Genomic DNA, 23,168 nt, shown 5'->3' with positions numbered 1-23,168 from the left:
CCACGTCTACCAACCGGATGCTGTGTGGCTTAAATGACACCCTTGCCTTCGGTTGTAGTTAATCTTACCTCCTCGTCCTGACTTGCGTCTCCACCCGCTTCCCAACAGTTGCCCTCCCCTTCAGTTTGGTTTCTATTGTCGCCCTATCTTGTCTAACTTGGGTGTCAAAACTGCACAAATTCACCGGCTGTAAATTGAGCCACGCGGATTCGCCCACGATAAGTCATCTACTTTGACGCTCCTGCATGTAGATGTAAAGCATGGAAGAGTAAAATCCCTGTGTCGGAGTCTGGTCCGCGCCGAACACATCCATAGTGACAAACTCGCAGTGACACCAGACTTCGCGCAACGCCCCATGGAGGCCGAGGCTGCTTGCCGCCCCGAAGCATCCCAGTCTAGAAGCTTGGCTCTCCCGTGCAGGGTTAAGGGTAGATAAAATGACGATGATCATGCCCGGAGTCACAGTTTGCGTTTGGCTCACCTTCTGACCATGAAAGTTGTGTAGCAAAGAGGGGTTGCGACTTAGCCTGTAGAGTGCTGGAGGTGACTGAAGTTTTCCTGCAGTGGATTCTAGATGGGGTGCTCCGCTCACGCTGCGAATCCACCGTTGGTTTTGGACCCATACTTCGAATTGCAGTCGCAGCCTCGATGTTTTAGCTGTGTTTTGTAGCTCCAGTACTCTTAGACTTCAAACTTGGTGTCATGAAGTGCACCCAAGCTCGACTGTTACTCTTGACGAGCTCGTTGTTTCAACGAAGGTTTCTTACCTTCTGTCAGTTCCTTCGAATTCATTGTGACTGGATTGTGTTCAGTTGCTTGGAACTCGTGGCACAGATTTGTACGCAAGACCTGGTCAGTCCTTGTGATCCCAACAGTCTTCGCCGTTGAAGAAAAACGGACTTTTAATGTTTTGCTTATTTCATTTATAAGTATGGCTCATTTCTTATCACATCCTTGTTTTGAAGATGCAACCATAATGCTGAATTTTAAAAATGCATGATTTTTTTTGTAATATTGAAGACTGAATCTAGAATTTATTGAGATAATGTCGATGTATGTTTGAACCACCATCACAATTTTGATGACACTTGATCTAAATTCTGTTTAATTTTTTTATACAAATTATTGCAATGATTGATGTTCATATTCTCTTTTCAAGGAATGTCATCACATCAAAATAAAACATAAAAAATGTAAAAAGTTAATACTCATAAAATTAAGAATATTGTGCATGAAAGATGCAAAAACAAAACAGCTTCTAGTTTATTGATTACAAATTTCTGCAAAAAAGACCATGTCTGAAGGTGTGATAGGTAAAGAGGAACTAAAGTATCTGCAAAAATACTAAATATTTTAAGGAAGCATATTCTCCTTATAACTTATTGACTTGGAACACATGGAAACTCTAATATGTTTGCGGCACAGAAATGATAAGACACCTCTTTTGCCACCAATAATATATATATATATATATATATATATATATTTGACAAAAAAAATGCGAAAAACTTCCACAATAAGCAATGATACAATGACACTAGTATTCAGAATTGCTAGGGCTACTGGAAGGTTTGCAAGGGGTTTGTTTAATGTGACTGTTGGAGAATAAAAAGGGGTATTATTGAGGAAGATAGACAACTGGGTGATGGAGCTACGCTTTTTCTATCACTCACAATGTCATGTTCTAATGCAGGCTGCTTCGAAACTGAGCAGCGAGGCTGACTCATTTTTTACACTTCCAAAACAGGTGATGATTTTGGTAAGTAACATCTTGCAGTTGGCATTCAATTCAAACGTCTCCCTTTGTTTCGCAGTGCACAGCAGCTGCTAACCTTCACTGTGGAACCACCACGAAATTCGTGTAACAGAAATATTCCGGCACAAATTAAGTCGAGGATTAGTTGCATATACCTTTACTATTGACCAGTAGTCTGCACTCTGGTAGTGGCGATTACAAATTTCCAACTGTGTGTTTGATGTCGACAGCTCCATGTTGTGGCGAAATGACACGGCGACGTGTTTGTTTCTTGACCGTGTGCACGCATCGATTGTGTTGGAGGCGCTGGTGAAGCATTGGCGGAGTTGGTGCGTGACCACTATCACGTGGCGCCATGATAGGAGCCCTTGTTGAAGTAATCGATTGTACTGAGTTGTGTGGCAGATTCATGTGTGATGACTGGTTAGTTGTGCATGTTCGGCAGTGATTTTCTGCAGCCAGCTTGCATGCTCATCAGGTCTCCCTCAAGTCCGGGCCAGTCGGCTACTTTACCTCTGTCCCGTATGCCCGACACTGTTCCTCTTGTACTTTTTCTCAGGAGGACCAAGTTGGCACTGATTGAGGTTCATCCCTGAACTTGGCAGTCACGATATCTAACTTTTGTGCGAGTATTGCTGCGTGCGAATTTTAGTTTCCGGACTTTCAATCGGAAACCGGCACCAACTCCGAGCCCCACATACATGTAGGACAGGTCTCATCAGCAGCACCTAGGTGCTCTCTTTCCTGCAGGAAGCTGCAAAAGGATCAGAACAACAGATTCTACTGGTGAAGAGCAGTTGTCACGGCTTTCCGGATTCAAAAGTGGAATATTGTGATTCATCCAATAGGGACTTTGTGGGGGATGCGTGATTTTCAAGAAAGTGTAGACAAGGGCCTGTCCAGACTGTTCAGCCTGCCTTAGTCGAGGTAATTTCGTTTCAGTGATGTCATGGCACTTTAATGACTTCGCAGCATGTTGGTGGCTTTCAGTTGCCGAGTACGTTGAGTCATTTCGCACACTTGCAGTAAATTTCTTAGAATATACTCAAGCATCTCAGTAAGAAAGCTGGAGGTTGTCTGGTGAGACTGTCAAATGTGCTCTTTGTTGAATTCATCGATCATGAGCAAGGGAGCTGATTTGGCTGGTGGATAGCAGTGATTGAGGGCTTGTGCTGCGCTCTTTGCACGCGCATTAGGGTACCTTCACATCTGCTGTTTCCTATTACGGTAAAGAAGTTGCTCACACTTCGCATCAAGAGATGCTACAATTTGTCAGTTTAATCTCTATTCTAGACACTGGGTTGCAGGGTACCACATAAATCAGTCCAACCACAACATTCAGGATGTCAAATGCAACACTCAAGAGATGCTTCTCAGCAAACAAACAAAAAAGTCGCAAAGTGTTTCTCCCGTTGTTCTTCGTCGAAGGGTTTAGTAGTACCTGTCTCTTTTGCCCACTTGAGAACATCTGCATCCCACAGCATAAAACTCACACGACTATTCGCATGATGACGGCAATTATGTGACAATGGGTCGATTAGATTGGGTAAGGAGAGGCTGCTGTGGATCCATTCCTTGTGCATGTGTTGATCTGAAGCTGTATCTGTATTGTATTTGGCCCTGTTTGTGGTTTGCAAGATCTGTCGTCACGGCGTCGAGGACCGAGTAACTCATCTTCTGTGCTTCGGAAACTTTCAACGTAGTTTTCTAGATGTTGTCGGTAATTCCAGAGCACGTTCTAACTTGATGATTGCTTTGAAAAATTGACCTACTCAATATTGAATGACATCTCAGGCAATGGCGTATCCCCACTGTGCTCCGCTAGGGCTTCCACTAGTTATTCTTCGTACGTATTGGGCACATTTTGCTGCACACCCGTTTTGATTCATAACCTCTTCTTCACGGATACTTAGGAAAATTAGGGAAATTCGACTGTGGTTGTGTAATCAGGTTTGAACATCCACTGATCACTGGATCTAAGTTAGGATTATAATTTTAGTGGTTAGGGGAGAAACTAATTTAAGTTGCTCCTCTAAAAATTGATGGAATTAGTGGCACTAGTAAGTGATATAATTTTCTTAGAAAGGAAATACATAAATTTGATGTTAAAAGAAAGAAGTATGCAAATAAATCATACAAATCTTAATGAAATCTTGAATCTTAAACCTTAAAACTAAATATACTTAATAGAACAAATTTTCTCAAAGTAATACTAATAGATAAACTTTCAAGCAATTTTTTAGAAAATTTTAGAGATTTATTACTTTAAAGCCAAAAGAAGATAATTATAGTTAATAATAATAAAAATGAGTGTCATAATTAATTTTTTTCTATAAGAATTAAGTTCAAAGACCAAATCTTTAAAGCTTTATTTAAAATTTTAATTTTTTTAATTACAAATAAAATAATTTTACTTTAATAATAAATAAAATATTAATGATAATAATTTTTTAATATAATTTTTTTCAAATGAGAATTTTAACTATCTATGTTAGGATCTTAATAAGAATCTTAGTAAAAATTTGAATCTTTCAAAAATAGATTCTAAATTTTAGCTATTTTTGAATTTGCATTAATTTAAAATCAAGTATTAAAGATAACAACTCAAAGATTGTAAATAAACAAGTGAGATATATAAAAGAGAGATGAAAAAAAAATTCAAAAGAAAAAATGAATATTACTAGAGATTAGAAAAATTAGATATTCTTAAGGCTAAATTAGAAGCAAGAAAAGAATTGATAAGAGTAAGAAAGGCCTTATGCTTGCTTTTGTATATATTATTTAATTAGGGGCTATGTCACAATGTTCTATAAGACCTTCAATACATGTCCAACTTATAAAGTACATATCTAATTTGCTATGCAAGTTTCTTATATATACCTCATATGGCCAATTTGTATCACAAGTGGCCAATATGTGTAATATATAGCCAACTTATATTACAAGTAGCCAACATGTGTAATATATAGTTAACTTGTATGACAAAAAAATATATTTACATAAATTAAAGTAGTATATATAAATAAATAAATTTAATGATATCTTATAAAGTAGCTTCTTAAAAACTTCATAGATACAAATTTCACTTTATATGTGTTTTTTGGTGATAGATAAGTTGAATCTTAGTCAACAAGTTGGTCACGTGTTATATATATTGGCGACTTGTGATACAAGTAGGTTTTGTGGTGTACATGTAAAAAATTTGTCTTGCAAATTAGATATGTGTTCCGCAAGTTAGACGTGTATTAGAGATCCTGTAGAACATCACTTGATACATAACTTGTAGTTAAATAATATATATGGATAGAAGAGTGAGGCCTTTTTTATTCTTATCAATATATATATATATATTTTTTTTTGTTAATCTTATTTCAAGAAACTCTTGTCTTCTTTTCTTTAGCAATATTATACCACCTTTGAGTGATTATCTATTTTTTTTAATGATACAAGAGTGTATTTATCCTTTGATTCTTTGTGATTCATATCCTTGATATATTTCTAAGAATACTATTTTCTTATTATTACTTTTTTTTTTATAGAAATTAATAAATTATTTCACTTTTTTTTATTGTGGTTTAAAAATAGTGAAGTATTTATCTTTAAACTAATATTTTTTATTTTTTATTATTGATTATTTTCTTAAGAGGAATAAAATATCTCTCTTTGTGGAAAATTTTATTTAATATTAGAGGTTGTGGATTATTATCTTTTAATTCAACTTGTAGATTTATTAAAGCTGTATATTAAAAAAATCAAAGAAAAAAATATAGATGCTACAATTAGCAAAAGTAATAATAGATTTATAACTATTATAAATCTGTACAAGCTTTTCAATATTTTTAGGATGAAAAATTTATATAATACCAATGCCAACCATAGAAGTATTATTCCTATAATTATGGAAGAAATTAAAAATGAGGTCTAATATCTATGCTAAGAAGTTATGCAACTAAGAGAAACAAGTAAATCAACCTTAAAATTGAATCTAAAAAGACTTGCAACTACAAGTATAAGAAAATTAAAGATTAATATACTAGAGAAGTTTGATAGAATTAGATTAAAATTCCTATAAGTTAAATTCTATTTAAATTAATATTCTTCTCAACATCTTGATGAATTTATTCATATAAGATTTATAGATCTATTTATATTTTAAAATATTCTTTCTTAATTTATTTCTTTGATGAAAAAGATTCAGGGCTTACATATGAACTAAATTCATTCTTAAAAGTATTTTTTTGATTATCATTTCTAAATGTGATCTATTTTTAATCTAATTATTTTATATTTATTCTAACTAAAAAAATATAAGTTTTAAATAGATTCAATTTCTTATAATTCCAATATTTTTATAATATAATTCAATTTTTTTTTATCCAAGTAAAAAGTTATAAGTCTAATACATATAAATTCTTGTTGGCAGGTGCAAAATTTTCATGCATATTGCAAAAGAAATGCTACCTTACATTATTTATGCTACTTCCAATGATGTCAATGTAAAATACAAACTTAAATCAAATATTATCAAAGATATAAGATTATCCAACTCCTATAATAAGGATGTTAGGATATACTACTAACTTATAGCTTAGATTATCACAGAAATAAAATTAGCGAATCCTTTGGCAATGATGTCAAATTCTTGCAACAACTCATATCAAATATTGTCAAAGATGTAAGGTTGCCCAACTCCTTTGGCAATGATGTCAAGTTCTTACAACGAATCATATCAAATGTTGTCAAAGATGTAAAGTTGCCCAACTCCTTTGGCAATGATGTCAAGTTCTCACACCTTTCTATATAAAATGATGTCAAAGATGTAAGGTTGCCCAACACCTTTGGCAATGATGTCAAGTTCTCACACCTTTCTATATAAAATGATGTCAAAGATGTTAGGTTGTCCAACTCCTTTGGCAATGATGTCAAGTTCTCATACCCACTTATATTAAATGATGTCAAAGATGTAAGGTTGCCCAACTCCTTTGGCAATGATGTCAAGTTCTCACACCCACTTATATGAAATGATGTCAAAGATGTAAGGTTGCCCAACTCCTTTGGCAATGATGTCAAGTTCTTGCAACGATTCATATAAAATGTTGTCAAAGATGTAAGGTTGCCCAACTCCTTTGGCAATGATGTCAAGTTCGCACACCCACTTATATATAATGATGTTAAAGTTGTAAGGTTGCCCAACTCCTTTGGCAATGATGTCAAGTTCTTGCAACAAATCATATAAAATGTTGTAAAAGATGTAAGGTTGTCCAACTCCTTTGGCAATGATGTCAAGTTCTCACACCCACTTATATTAAATGATGTCAAAGATGTAAGGTTGCCCAACTCCTTTGGCAATGATGTCAAGTTCTCACACCATCTCATAACAAATGTTTTCTAAGATATAAGGTTGCCTAATTCCTTTGGCAATGATGTCAAGTTCTCACACCCACTTATATGAAATGATGTCAAAGATGTAAGGTTGCCCAACTCCTTTGACAATAATGTCAAGTTCTTGCAACGACTCATATTAAATTTTGTCAAAGATGTAAGGTTGCCCAACTCCTTTGGCAATGATGTCAAGTTCTCACACCTTTCTATATCAAATGTCGTCAAAGATGTAAGGTTGCTTAACTCCTTTGGCAATAATGTCAAGTTCACACATCCACTCATATATAATGATGTCAAAGTTGTAAGGTTGCCCAACTCCTTTGGCAATGATGTCAAGTTCTCACACCAGCTCATATCAAATATTTTCAAAGATGTAAGGTTGCCCAACTCCTTTGGCAATGATGTCAAGTTCGCACACCCACTCATATATAATGATATCAAAGATGTAAGGTTGCCCAACTCCTTTGGCAATGATGTCAAGTTCGCACACCTACTCATATATAATGATGTCAAAGATGTAAGGTTGCCCAACTCCTTTGGCAATGATGTCAAGTTCTCACACCAGCTCATATCAAATATTTTCAAAGATGTAAGGTTGCCCAACTCCTTTGGCAATGATGTCAAGTTCGCACACCCACTCATATATAATGATATCAAAGATGTAAGGTTGCCCAACTCCTTTGGCAATGATGTCAAGTTCGCACACCCACTCATACATAATAATGTCAAAGATGTAATGTTGTCCAACTCCTTTGGCAATGATGTCAAGTTCTCACACCTTTCAATATAAAATTTTGTCAAAGATGTAAGGTTGCCCAACTCCTCTGGCAATGATGTTAAGTTCTTGCAACGACTCATATTAAATATTGTCAAAGATGTAAGGTTGCCCAACTCCTTTGGTAATGATGTCAAGTTCTCACACCTTTCTATATCAAATGTTGTCAAAGATGTAAGGTTGCCTAATTCCTTTGGCAATGATGTCAAGTTCTCACACCCACTTATATGAAATGATGTCAAAGATGTAAGGTTGACCAACTCCTTTGGCAATGATGTCAAGTTCTTGCAACGATTCATATAAAATGTTGTCAAAGATGTAAGGTTGCCCAACTCCTTTGGCAATGATGTCATGTTCTTGCAATAACTCATATTAAATGATGTCAAAGATGTAAGGTTGCCCAACCCCTTTGGCAATGATGTCAAGTTCTTGCAATAACTCATATAAAATATTGTCAAAGATGTAAGGTTGCCCAACTCCTTTGGCAATGATGTCATGTTCTTGCAATAACTCATATTAAATGATGTCAAAGATGTAAGGTTGCCCAACTCCTTTGGCAATGATGTCAAGTTCTTGCAATAACTCATATAAAATATTGTCAAAGATGTAAGGTTGCCCAACTCCTTTGGCAATGATGTCAAGTTCTCACACCCACTTATATATAATGATGTCAAAGTTGTAAGGTTGCCCAACTCCTTTGGCAATGATGTCAAGTTCTCACACCCACTCATATATAATACTGTCAAAGTTGTAAGGTTGCCCAACTCCTTTGGCAATGATGTCAAGTTCTTGCAACGACTCATATTAAATTTTGTCAAAGATGTAAGGTTGCCCAACTCCTTTGGCAATGATGTCAAGTTCTCACACCTTTCTATATCAAATGTTGTCAAAGATGTAAGGTTGCCCAACTCCTTTGGCAATGATGTCAAGTTCGCACATCCACTCATATATAATGATGTCAAAGTTGTAAGGTTGCCCAACTCCTTTGGCAATGATGTCAAGTTCATGCATCCACTTATATCAAATGTTGTCAAAGATTTAAGGTTGTTCAACTCCTTTGGCAATGATGTCAACCTATCACATCCTTTAATACTTAACCATTGCATAGAAATCAAGTTTCCTATTGAGATTGGTAGTGTCTTTAACTTTGTACAGCTTTTTAAGTTCAAGACCCTTAATAATGTTAAGTTATGCATACTTTTTGGTAATGTTTCTAAATTCGAGCAACCTTCTAAATCAAGTTCCAATAATATATTTGGTAAAAAGATTGAGTTTGGAAATGTTTCTATGAACTTACAATTCTTTAATTGTAAAACAGTTAGATTTTGCAACTTTTCCAAAGCTTCTTTGTCAAAGATTTGATAGTATAAATTGCCCACTATGTCATTAGACATAGCTCTTGGAAAGTCTATACATAGCATAAGTGATTTTAGTTTACATGATTGCTTCAATAATATAATTAATGTATTCCATACCGATATAAAATCTTTCAATTTATATTCCTTAATTGTATAGCTCAATAGTCTTAATGAAGAATAATTCACATCTCCAATGTTACTTTGCATGATATTCTCTTTTTTGCTGTAACATAAACCTTCCAACTATCACACAATGAAATACAATCAAATTAAGTATTTCAACTTATTTATTTATTTATTTTAATAATCTCATAACAATATAAACTCAACATCAATACAAAATATCTTATAATTACCTATATTCTATCATATCTCCTCACAAAATAATGATACAATATCATATCCACAAATATTGCATGCAAACTATTTATCATTATTCCTAGTTGTATGCATCTCATTGATACGTGTGTCAAGTCAAGTACCTTTGTTGAGAATCCATTTGTTTGTACCATGCTCATTTTCCATATTCTTGTGTCTTTATATGCATTGTTTGTTTCAACAATCATTCGACCCATGTCTCGTAAATGATCATGCATTCTTATGATTCTATTTTCATCTATTTTCACCAAAGAATGATTAATCAATGTGTCCAATGTATCCTCCACATCTTGCTCCAAACCCAATTTCTCATTATTTGTCCATATTCGCAATGCTCTTTCTTTTGACATCCCATGTGGATATACATCACTAGTAAAGAAACAACAAATGTCTAAAAATATGTCTTTTTCTTTAACTTTTAATTGGTCAAAGCTTATCCTCAATATTGTCCAAATCTTATGGTCACTATTTTCTTCATCTCCATCCACATTTCTTGCTCTTTTTAACCTTTGTAAAGCTCGCTCCCAACATCGTACTCTCTTTTGTCCTCTCAAAAATGCTCCCATAACTTTCAAACTCAAAGGTAGGCCATTACAAGCTTTTACAATCTTTTTACCTACATCATCAAGTTCTCTTGGCAATTCAACTTGCTTTCCATGAGAATAACTAATAAATAACTCTAAACTTGCACCTTCTTCAAGTTCTGCAATATCCACTCTATGAGTCTTTATAGAACAATCTTTCATGCAATTCCAACTTCGTGTAGTTACAATCAAAGTGCTTCCATTACTTGTACAAAACTCATCCATAGGCACAATGTCTCTAATTTTACTTTGCTCTTTCACATCATCAAACACCAAGATGGTTTTCTTTGACCTCAAGTGTGATTTCAATAACACTTGAGCATCTTCTAAAGTCTCTGGTATTTGATTAACCTTGAGTTCTTTCAAAATGTAGCAACAAATGGTGTAGCTATTCTCACTACGTTGCATGTTTTCAACAAAGCATGAGGCATCATACATACCCTTCACATCATTATACATAAACTTTGCCATTGTTGTCTTGCCTATTCCACCCATGCCAATAAGACATATTGCTTTCACACCATTTTTGCATAGCTCTAACAACTTGTTTGAGTATTCTTGTCTGCCTAGTAGCTGATCTTCTTGCAAACAAACCTACATAAACAACCACAATTGTTATGCCAAAACATACACATTGCATGTGTTTTCTTATAATGTTGTTATATACATACATGTCCCCTTCACGTATACCATTCAACCACTTGAATCTATTTTATGTCTACACCAACCAATCAAATAAACAAAATATAAATAATCACAAACTTTACCATTTCATCATCACTACGTGTTTCTTTCTTTCTCATAATTTGGTCATATTTCCTCTTTGAACCACTAAATAAAGGACCATTATCTTTATAAAATCCAATCAAAAACTTTGTCTTCAAACTTGCAAGTCTTTCACAAATATCTCCAAACTTTGGACGTTGTGAAGGATTCAAACTCCAACATTCTTCAATCAACTCAATCAACTCATCACAATTTGAAGGTAACTCTGGTCTTTCTCCTTCTTTTATCTTTTTCCATAACTCTTTTTGTTTATGAATATTAGAAAATGGTTTTTTTCTTGAAAGAATCTCTGAACATGTCATTGCAAATGAAAATACATCTGCTTCAAAAGCACATGTTTTCATTGCCTTATCTTCATTCTCAAATACTTCTGGAGCCATATACCTTGGTGTGCCATAAATAAAGTCACAACTTTTACTTTTTGGAGTCCTTCCAACATTGCTTTTAGAGGTCCCAAAATCACTTATTTTGACAAATACCCATTCTTCACCATTGTTCTTGACTTCCTCCATTTTAAAGTTCACAAGTATGTTGTCTGGCTTGAGATCCCGATGTGCAATTTGCATGTCATGCAAATAACACATTCCTTTTGCAACTTGATACATAATATCAATGAGAAATCCAAATGCCATTGATTTTTTTTTTTTCAACATATCAACCAAACTCATGTCCATCAATTCTGTCACTAAATACAAAGTTTCATTTCTCCCCTCCATAGAGCACCTCTCACCAAATTTGTTAGTGTCCACTTTTGCAGCAAAAAAATACTTCACAAGGTTGGGATGGCTTAGAGCTGCTAAAATTCCCACTTCAATAGGAACATCTTCTTTGAAGATACCAACTATTTTCTTTGTGGCACTCAATATTCCAAACCACCTCGATCTATAAACAACTCCATTTGCACCTTCACCTATGCAATCACCAATTTTTAAGCTTTCAATATTGTTTGAAAGCTCCAAAGCATCCAAATCTCCACCTTCAATGCGACCCAAGTCTTTCCATCTTTGCAACAAATATTTAATTAATCCACATTCTTCAAAACAATCATCTTGGCTTCCATCAACCAACCTCTTGTAGAGACTTGCATCATCTTCTTCAACTTTATCAAATATAAAATTACACATAATACGTGCAATGCCTTCAAATTCTTTAGAATAGTGCATTGTCATGACTTTACTTCCCGCATTGCAACAAAGAACCAAATCTAAAAGGATTTCTCTAAAACTTTCTTTGTTCTTCATTTGAAAGATAGTTGCTTCACACCATTTTTTATCTCCACAATTTTCTAATAATAAAAAACTTTTTTTCACCACAACATGCAACTCAACAAATATGAGCCATATCTTTCCAATGTTGTCTTCATAAGTCAATACTTTGTCAAATACTTTCATCACTTGGACAAGTTGCATGTACAAATTAGTACATTGGTTTCTATTCAACATGTATTTTATCGTCAATAAATCCTCCATTCTTTTCATCAAGGTTTCACATTGCAAATAAATACTTTGCACCTTCTTGTCTTCTTTTCTTGATGAAGATGTAAGTCCTTGCATACAACCAAATGCACAATTGGCCATAGTAGATCACTTGTAAATATTCAAGTCTAATCCTTTAATTGCACAATCAAGACACCTAAACATGACAAACAAAAGAATCAAGATTTGTACATCTTACATCAATGCATATTTTGATTAGATCCAAACCTTCATCCTCAAATATGTCAAAGTACCATACCTATTCAATGATGTTCAAAATCCACTTTTCTAATATATTAAAACTCATAATTCTAAATACTTCAAGTATTTGTGAGAAGGATATTCAATCCTACAAATTGCACTAAAAATCATACAATAATTTTCTACTATTCATCATTATCATACTCTCTAAACCAAGACCTCTCATGCACATACTTTGAGCTCCATAAACCTAGCCAGAAGTTACAAGTTCATATAACGAAGACTACGACATGAAGTACAACCCCACTAACTCCTGGGCACACAAAAGCTGGCAATTCTACAACCTCACATGCCACGCTAGACCACTGTCATTGACTGCTTGAAACAACAGATTAGGGAAATCATTGTAGTTGAGCGTCGGCATAAACTGATCAACTCGGAGAAGAATTCAGAGGTTGACAGTGCAGAAATAAGTGTCATATAAAAGAATGGACAGGACAGAAGAGAGGCAGGCACAGTCCTAAAAGGTTCGACAACATCCAATGGGGTTTGGCTTGTTCCAACAGAGGAACTCAGGGACTACGGAACACGAGACGAGGGAGGAAGTTGGCTGACCTCAAATAGTAATGTGAACCGACAGACTCGACGGCTTAGCGTTGTACTTCCGCGACCTGGACCTCACTGCACAGGTGCATGTGGATAGGAGCGAAGTATCCACAGGTAAACGTCGATAGATTGAAGCTTGACAGAAAAGAGTGATCACAAGGGACAGCTCACTGTCCCAGCTTACCGCGCAGGCTGAAGCTTTTCACGGGGAAAAAGTGTAGATCTTGTTGGAAAGAGGTTGGCCACGGCCTTCAATCTCTCTGGTATGCAGCAGCCCGGAAGCGCTGTCATAACAGTGAAGAGAGAGAGCACGTTTGAAGAGTTTGAGAGTGGGCACAGCTGCGTACGTACGCTTACAAATCAGCCACAGAAGTGTGCAGTGTCGAAGGACCAATGCCGTGTAAACACTCAGAAGAGCAAATCTTGGCGCTGTCGGAAAAGTAAATCATCGCCAAGGGGGTGACGCGCTCCTGATGTGGGTTTGAAGGATTCGCAGACCCTGCACACAGTGACCAGAGTATCGAAACAGTCAGTGGGACCAACTACCACCGATGGCGATTCCAACCACGTGGGAGGGAAAGAAACTGAAACCACACTTGGAAGCAGAAACATATTCACAGCAACGCAGAAACCAGAATGTCGATCTTACGTACCCCAGCACAACTTACTTAGCTGATACCACCAGGGGGAACATGAAAACGAAGACTATTATCTGGCTATCACACCTTAACTCCACCACCACGACACTCAAGCTACCATGCAGAATAAGCCCAGATTGTATGCATATATCAGATGGCTGGAACAATGCCTTCATCACCCAAGGAAGAGTCAAACACAGCCTCCGGTGCACTCGAACGGTTAATGTTTAGCTAGCGTGACGAGGAGAGCGGAATATAGAGTTGCCGCTGCAAGAGCTGCTGCAACAGCGGCAGATCACGCAGGACAGGTTGTCCACCGCCATACACAAAATCCAAAAATAAGTGCAAAAACAGGAATCCGAACTTCTGCTTCAATCTCCAAATCCTTCAAATCAAACAACGATCCTTCCTCCGCAAGCTATCTGAAACCACGACCTCCGTCACCAAAAAGGAAACCCTCTCAGAGGAGAACCTAACAGGCAAACCGACAGCGCACCATAACGCTCACAGCTCTGACAAGCATACCGTACAAAGCCTTCCAAGTTCTTTTTATTCCTTCTTCCGGCGCTTATCTTTGCCCGACAATTTCGAAATAACTCCACCACAACATAAAAACACCACACCTGCACGCGCACAAACAATATTTTGAGGGCGCGCTTGTAAGCCGGAAAAATGAAGGATGACGCACCTCAGTTGAAAGCCTTGCTCGTCAGATGATTTTCCTGAAGGAGTACACGGCGAAACCCTGCACCCTTGAAGAGTGAGGCGGTGAAGAGGGAGATGGAGCTCTGTATCACTGAACCGAAGACGGAGGAAGCAGCAGACGACGAAGACCGAGGGAGCAGAAAGCTCGAGCAATGACCCCATTCCTCCTGCGGCTTAGCAAACCCCCCCCCCCCCCCCCCCCCCCCCCCGAGTCTCGGACGCGGTTTTCGGTCGCTGAGTCCCATCTTCAACCGTGCCTTTGTCTTCTGCAGAAACTAACATCTTGGGCATGATCCTAAAATCTACATTTGATGAAGATTGCTTGGTCAATTTCCGTCACATAGTTAGTTGCTAAATCCAGGACTAATCTAAACGCCTATGCGTGTAGAATAATGCCTAATACAACAAAAAAATAAAATAAAATAAAATAAAAATACTTTTGTTTTCTTTTTTTTGTCTCTTTCTTTAAAAAAATGGATAAACAAAAAGAAGTTCTAGTTTTGTATATGGATTAAATCTATTTATTAAAATTATGTGCATAAAAGAGTTTGTAATGATAGTAACAATTGTAGCTACAACCTATTCATTTTTAGTAGAATCAAAACTATCCAAATAAATATTTTTATCCAAACGAGTACATAAGCAATTCTAATTTCAAATCTTAATATTATTGTTATAATTCACCTAATCAATAAACTTGATTTACTTTATTATATATATATATATATATATATATATGTTTAAATTTTATTATTATGATAAAATATTCTTTGTAATCCAAAAAAAATAGACTTAAGTATCAAATAGGTGAAAGTGAAATTAACATCTTAAAATAATAAAATATAGTAATAAAATTTATTATTCTTTTATAAAATTTATTATTTTTTACTAAAATATAAATTACATGTTATTAATATTTTTTAATAAAATACACATATATAAAAATAAATAATTTTATATGTTTTATATTTTAATTTAGTGATTAATTATATATAAATAGTTAAATATTTATTTTTGATTATATGTACTTATAATAAATTGAAGACGAGTGAAATCAAGACATGGAGTGGAATTGGAGAAGATAAAAACAAATGTGGAATCAAGATAAGGTGGTGGGATTGAGGATAGGGACTATGGTTGGAAATGGGAGATGTGGAATAAGAACGGGGTTGAATGTCACGGACATACATATTTATCTTAATAATTATCTAGATAATAAATATAGGTAGAAGTAAGTCAAAGTAGATAAATATGATAATATCTTGTAGAAAGCTTCCTAGAAGCTTCATAGACATTGTTTTGCTTTTATACATGTCTATAGGTGATTGGTAGGTTGAAACTTGGCCAACAAGGAGGCAATGTGTCAACATGTTGACCACTTGTAGTACAAATTGGACATATGGTGCACACTTAAAAAACTTGCTTTGCAAATTAGACATGTGTCTTATAAGTTGGATGCGTATTATGTCTTATAGAGGTTGTATAGCATATTACCACATATTCCTTAATTAAGTAGTATATATAGAGGCAAGAATGAGGCCTTCCTCACTCTTGTCAATTCCTTACTTGTTTTTTAGTCTAGTTTCAAGAGTCTTATGTTTTCTAATCTTTGATAATAGTCATTCTAGTTCATCCTTGAATATACATACTTTCTTCCATTTTGTCAATTTTTTCTTGATAGAGATTTCAAGACTTTATGCATCTTCTTCCAGTTTGACAAGAGTACACATACAATATCAGAGCTTTGTCTTTTCTTGATTAAAAATTGATTACTCCATTCTCTTCATAAAACATAAGTATATTAGAAGTTGCAGATTACCCTCTTCTAAATTGATATTATTTCTAGTAATTTTTTTCTTGATTTTTAAGTATTATATTTTGTGAGAATAGACACCTTTCTTTTTATTGTGCTAGCATGGCAGAGCTTGCTGAAATGAAGAGTGCAATAGCTCAAATGCAAGAAAAAATGAGAGAATTAATGCTTGCAATGCATCAACTCACTCTACAACTACAAGGAACAATAAGATTATCAAGCAATGAAGATATAGAGATGATTGGAGTTGCTTCAACATCTACACTAAACCATATTATTGCTTCTACAACGAAATATTGTTTAAGTTTCAAAGAACCAAAAATTGAATTCCATAAGAAGTTTGATAGCAAAAGATCTAAATTTTGAGGATTCATAAATCAGGTACAATTGGTGATTGAACTACAACCTCAATGTTATCCAACTCAAGGATCATAAGTCAAGTTTATTGAAATATTACTTTTAGGTTCTACTTTATTATGGTTTTTATTATTTTTTGAATGACGTGATCCAATATTGGATAATTTAGAAGCATTCTTAGTAGAGTTTTAATCTATGTATGGAGAATATGATACAATCCGTATTGTAACCAATAAGATTTGTGTCTTATGATAAAGCAATCGATCAGTGATATTATATGCTTTCTAATTTTGATAATTAGTGATAAATACCAAGTAGGATGATGTACCACTCATCAGCCAATTTCTCTATAGATTATAATATGAAGTAAAGAAATTGATGCTCCATTTACTTAATCCTCAAATATTGAGTCAAGCAATTGACTTTATTATAAAATGTGACAATCGACTTTTTATGTTTTGATATGAGAATTGTACAAGAGAACCTCAATGTTATTAAAATTCAATGATGATATCAATGACTTTTCAATCTAAGCATTTGAAAGTAGAAGAGATGCAAATTGATGTAGTGCATTTTAAACCTCTTATCAAACAAGAAAAGACTAATTGTCATGAAGAAGGACTATATTTTATATTGTAGAAAAACTAACTATACTATTCAATATTATCCAAAGAAATGATGCAACTACAAAATGAGAAGTACTACTATCAAAGATGAAAATATATTGGAAAATAAATTTAGCTAGCTATAATAGGGACCCTTCGGTTAGGATCTTGTATAATTTCTAATGAAGGTCCTATTCTCTCCTAAAAATCCTCTCCTTGTTTTACAATAGATATACGTTTAGGATCTAATAACCACAAAGCCTTTGTCTTAATAAATTCAAGAGTCTCTGCTTGTTTTTTAGATGAAGAATTTGTTAAAAGCCATAATATATAATTAATACAAAAAATTAAACGCATACATGTAGAAGTCATAGGCAATCATCTACTATCTTTTAGAGATGTTACTCATGAAACACTTCCTATAGATATAATAATTAATCGTCATAATAGTCACGTTGTCGTTTTACATGCTTTCCTGCTCGAGAATGCGTCGGGCGTTTGGCTATAGAAGGTAGTATGGAGATTCGTTAATATTCAAGCAGTCTATCGATTTTTGACTGTTGGAATATAAACGACTGCAAGAATATATCGTAAATCTATAAGGATGTCCTTCGACTGCTCGCCAAAGTCTCTTTTGTCCCAGCCGGTAGGACTCTAGATGCTACAGAGAACCCTGAACAACCCAATCTGCTAATCTCCAATAACGCTTTATACTCACAACCTTGTATCTACTGACTGTCTTGTTAGATTAACTCAAAAATTTTCTTTCACTCCGCATACTCAATCCTATAGACACCCTTTTAATTCTTCAATCACAGACGTAACTTCGATTTCACAAAACAGTCAAGAATAATCACACCCACTTCATTAAAACCCCGATTCACCAGTACAACACTCACTTCAGTAACGCTTGCCTTTGTCTTCCCAAAACCCTATGAAAAAAAACCCCAATTCTCTGTCTTTTTTTTCCACCCCAAAGCATGAAGCTAGCTCTCCGATCCTTCAAGAAAAACCTTATTCCTCCCCTTCATTTCTTAACCTATGCTCTCTTTTAATTCTAATTCTCTCCTCTTTCAAACCCTAACCTCTGAATTTCTTCAATCTTCCATCTTACATTTGGAATTGGCTCCGCCGTCAGAGCTTTCTCCTCCATTTTTACCTGTAAGAGATCCTTTTACTAAAAGGACATTCTCGAAATGGTACAAAGAACAGAACAACCTGAAACGGAATCGAAACCCTCATAATCGGGACCACATTGAGTCGCCCGACCAATTCAGGTCTCATATTGGCTAAGAGGCCCGTAGTAAGACCTGGATATTCTCGTAATTGGATCAAATTGGTCCTTCGCGTCAGATTGGCTGAGGCCCGTAGTAAGACCTGGATGGTCTCATAATTGGACCGCATTGGGTTGCCCGACCAAGTCAGGTCTTATATTGGATAAGAAGCCTGTAATAGGACCTGGATTGGATGTCTTGAAATTGGATCCAATTGGCTCTTCGAACCAGGCTCACCCGTCTTTGAATTGGTCCTTTCCCTTTCTGCTGACTCCCATTATTGGAATCGAACGGAGCATTTCAATATGCCCCTGCTAATTGTAACGGGGTGACTGAACCTAGCCTCTCAGTATTTGCACTGGAATTGGTCGTTGCTCCCAATATTCGAGGTAACTAAACATTAATAAAAGTCTCCTTTCTTTATATTTTCATGGTGTACTTGTGTTACAACACGACAGCATAATTTTTAATATAATTAGATCTCCTTCTAATCCAGTCATTTTAGATTTATCGTGGCTAGAAAAGTATAATCCTGTGATAGATTGGATTTCTTGTAAACTTGACTTTTTTTCAAACATCATTAAGAGTTTTTCTAATCCAATAAAAAGACATGAGTCTAATATAACCAAACTTGTACTTGTAGGTGTAAAAGTTTTTTTGCATGCTACTAAAGAAGGATCGTCTTTTGTTATTTATGCGTCACGGACATAATCATGTAAGCTAGTAATTACATATATAAATAGGTAGAAGTAAGTAAAAATAGGTAAAAATAAGTAAATTCTATAGTATTTAATATGAAAGCTTCCTAGAAGCTTCAAAAATGTTGCTTTGACTTCATAGGTGTCTTTAATTGACTTTTTGGATTAGAAACGTGGTCAACAAGTTGGCCATGTGCCACACATGTTGTTAGCTCGAAGATCAAGCTAACTATGTGGCCCACACGTAGAAGAACTTACCTTGTAAGTCAAGGCATGTGTCTTACAAAGTCAACACATATTGGAGGTCCTATAGAACGTCGCCACGTAGCCCCTAGTTAGATAGTATATATAGAGACAAGAGTGAAGGCTTCTTCACTCTTGTTAATTCCTTTCTTGCTTCTAGTCTAGTTTCAAGGGTCTTTAGTTTTCTTGTCTTTTGGCAATAGCCATTCCAGTTTCTCTTTCAATATATATCCTTGTTTATATATATTTTGTTACCTCTCTTTGAGTAAAGGCTCCTTTGTCTGAATTATTTTTTCATCGAGTTCTTGTCCCTGATAGATTGACAAGAGTACACCTACAATATCAAAGCTTTGTCTAATCTTGATTAAGAGTGGATTACCCCTTTTTCTTGATAAGATATAAGCATATTAGAAGTTACGGATTACCCTCTTTTAAACTGATATTGTCCTTAGTATTTTCTTTGTTCTCAAGTCCTCTCTTCTATTTGTCTTGAGCGATATTAAACATCTTCTCTCTTCTAAGTGTTATCATGGCAGAATTTGTTGAAATGAAGAATGCAATGGCACAAATGCAATAGCAATTGAGGAAGTTAATGCTTGCGATGCATCAATTCAATTTACCACCACAAAGAGCAACAAGATTGGCAAGAAGTGAAGATATAAAAATGGTTGGAGTTGCTTCAACATCTGCACCAAACCATGTCCTTTCTCCTATGGTGGAACGACCTTCAAATGTTAAAGAACCGAGAATTGCCCTACCCGAGAAGTTTGATGGCACCAGATCTAAGTTTCGAGGATTTATCAATGAAGTGCAACTTGTGATTGAACTTCAACCCCAAAGCTATCCAACTCCAAGATCGCAAGTTAGATTCATTGATACACTTCTTTCAGGTTCAGCACTATCGTGGTTTTCATCTTTTCTTGAACAACAAGATCTAATATTGGATAATCTAGAGGCTTTTTTGGCAGAGTTTCGATCCATGTATGGAGAACATGATGCAATTCGTATTGCAACCAATAAGATCTATATTTTACGACAAGGCAATCAATTAGTATCGTTACATGCTTCACAATTTTGACAACTTGCAACTGATATCAAGTGAGATGATGCTGCACTTATTAGTCAATTTTTCTATGGATTATAATATGAGGTAAAAAAATTAATGCTCAACTTACCTGATCCTCAAACATTAAGTCAAGCAATTGACTTTGCTGTGAAGTGTGACAATCGCCTTTTTGAATTTTGATCTGAGAATCGTACAAGTGGACCTCAACCTTACTATAATTCAATGGCAATACCAACACCTCTTCAACACATACATTCGAAAGTAGAGGATATGCAAATTGATGCAGTACGTTTCAAACCTCTTACTGAGCAAGAAAAGACTCGTCATCGTCAAGAAGGATTATGTTTATATTGTGGAGAATCAAAGCACACTGCTCAACATTGTCCAAAGAAACAATGCAATCACAAAATGAGGAGTATGGCTGTTAAAGAAGACAATATGTCAAAAAACGAGTTTGTCCAGCTATAATAGGGACCGTACGGCTGGAACCTTGCACAACATCTAGTAAAGGTCTTATTTTCTCCTCATAGCCCTCTCTTTGTTTTACATTAAATGTTATTTTAGGACCTAAACATTACAAAGTCTCTGCCTTGTGAGATTCAGGAGCCTCAACGTGTTTTTTAGATGAAGAATTTACTAAAAGATATAGTATATCTTTAGTAAAGAAAACTAAACCTGTTCATGTAGAAGTCATAGATGGTCGTCCATTGTCTTCTGGAGATATTACTCATGAAACCCTTCCTATAGAAGTAATAATCAATGGTCATAACAGTTTTGTAGTATTTAATATCATTAGATCTCCCTCTAATCCAGTCATTTTAGGTTTATCGTGGTTAGAAAAATACAACCCTCAAATAGATTGGATTTCTTGAACTCTTACTTTTTCTAAAAGTATAACTAACACTATAGTTAATCAAGTAGAGAGTCATAAGTTAAGTTCAATTAAACTCGTATTTATAGGTGCAAAAGCTTTCTTGCATGCTGCTATGAAAAAATCACCATATATTATTTATGCCACACCCGTTTCTACTGGTGAAAAGACTTCAAGTGGCATTCCAAGCCAATATCAAGAATTTCAAGATGTATTTAAAAAAAAAAATGCCGATACACTCTCGGAACATCATCCCTATGATTACTCAATTGACCTTCAAGAAGGAGCACAACCGCCATTCGGACCAATCTACAGTTTATCACAAAATGAGTTGGCTGAATTCAAGGAGTATATTGAGGAAAATCTAGCCAAGAATTTCATACGCCATTCTAAATATCCGGCAGGAGCTCCAATTCTATTTGTAAAGAAAAAAGATGAATCATTGCAGATGTGTATTGATTATAGAGGACTCAATAAGATTACCATCAAGAACAGGTATCCACTACCTTTAATATCTGGACTTCTTGATCAGCTGAATCAAGCTAAGATCTATATAAAATAGATCTTCGGGGAGCATACAATCTAGTACGCATCAAAGAAGGAGATGAATGGAAGACTGCGTTTCGAACTAGGTATGGACATTTTGAATACAACGTCATGCCTTTTGGACTTACAAATGCACCAGTAGCTTTTCAACATCTAATGAATGATGTTTTTCGAGAGTTTTTGGACGATTTTGTGGTCTGTTATCTAGACGACATCTTGATCTATTTTAAGAATCCAGAAGAACATAAATTTCATGTTCGTCATGTGTTACAAAAATTAAGAGATGCAAGACTCCATGCCAAGATAGAAAAGTGTGTATTCCACACTACTCAAGTCGATTTCTTAGGTTATATCATTTCAAATGATGGACTTATAATAGATTTTAAGAAAGTTCAAACTATTATAGATTGGAAGATGCCAAAATGGTAAGAGATGTCCAATATTTTTTGGGATTTGCCAACTACTATCGGATCTTCATCAAAGATTTCTCTTGAGTTGCAGCTCTCCTTACACGTTTGACTTGTAATGACAAACTCCAATGGAATCAAGAAGCAGAAGTTACTTTTGAATCTTTGAAGACAGCGTTTGTTTCTGCACCAATCTTGTATCATGTTGATTTTTCCAAAGTATTCTTTATGGAAACAGATGCATCGGACTTTGCTTTAGGTGTGGTTTTATCACAAATGGGAACAGATGACAAACTTCATCCAATAGCCTTTCATTCAAGAAAATTCTCAGCAACAGAAATCAATTATGAGATCCACGACAAAGAACTTCTTGCAATTGTGGATTCTTTTCAAGAATGGCGTCATTATCTAGAAGGCGCTTCCAGTCCATTCACCGTGTATATGGATCACAAGAACCTCGAATATTTTATGTCAGCACGCGTATTAAATCATCGCCAAGCTTGTTGGAGCATGTCTTTATCAAGATTCGAGTTGATCATTACTTATCGGCCAGAAAAACAACAAGGTTTGTTCGATGCCTTGTCTAGACATTCTTATCTTGTACCAAAAGAAGGAGATGCAGCTTTTGAGCAACAAAGAATAGT

The 23,168-nt window shown here is 35.3% G+C and overlaps 2 protein-coding genes across 16 annotated transcripts; both read right to left on the bottom strand.

Annotated features, from left to right (window-relative positions):
- Nucleotides 1–6,166: 6,166 nt before the first annotated feature.
- On the bottom strand, nucleotides 6,167–7,132 carry LOC149987427 (uncharacterized). Its single transcript, XM_090244181.1, has one exon. It carries the CDS (start codon nucleotides 7,130–7,132, stop codon nucleotides 6,353–6,355), a length of 780 nt encoding a protein of 259 aa, XP_090100307.1. The 3' UTR covers nucleotides 6,167–6,352.
- LOC112295415 (uncharacterized) lies at nucleotides 6,167–14,817 on the bottom strand. Of its 15 annotated transcripts, XM_073540842.2 has the most exons (6): nucleotides 14,628–14,810; nucleotides 14,110–14,361; nucleotides 13,311–13,800; nucleotides 11,001–12,651; nucleotides 9,754–10,827; nucleotides 6,167–9,514 (listed from the first exon to the last, which is right to left on the bottom strand). In XM_073540842.2, exons 4-6 carry the CDS (start codon nucleotides 12,594–12,596, stop codon nucleotides 7,145–7,147), a joined length of 5,040 nt encoding a protein of 1,679 aa, XP_073396943.2. In that variant the 5' UTR covers nucleotides 12,597–12,651; nucleotides 13,311–13,800; nucleotides 14,110–14,361; nucleotides 14,628–14,810; the 3' UTR covers nucleotides 6,167–7,144. The 15 variants fall into 15 exon arrangements, 10 of the variants coding, with proteins under 10 accessions (XP_073396943.2, XP_090100301.1, XP_090100300.1 ...); XM_090244175.1 differs by having other exon boundaries at nucleotides 11,001–13,800; nucleotides 13,955–14,218; nucleotides 14,628–14,809; XM_090244174.1 differs by having other exon boundaries at nucleotides 11,001–13,800; nucleotides 13,955–14,215; nucleotides 14,628–14,809.
- Between the last annotated feature and the right edge of the window lie 8,351 nt (nucleotides 14,818–23,168).

This window comes from Physcomitrium patens, chromosome 18 (genome assembly GCF_059467195.1).
Source record: "Physcomitrium patens ecotype Gransden chromosome 18, ASM5946719v1, whole genome shotgun sequence".
Lineage (NCBI taxonomy): Eukaryota > Viridiplantae > Streptophyta > Bryopsida > Funariales > Funariaceae > Physcomitrium > Physcomitrium patens.
This window is presented reverse-complemented; position numbering and strand designations above follow the sequence as displayed.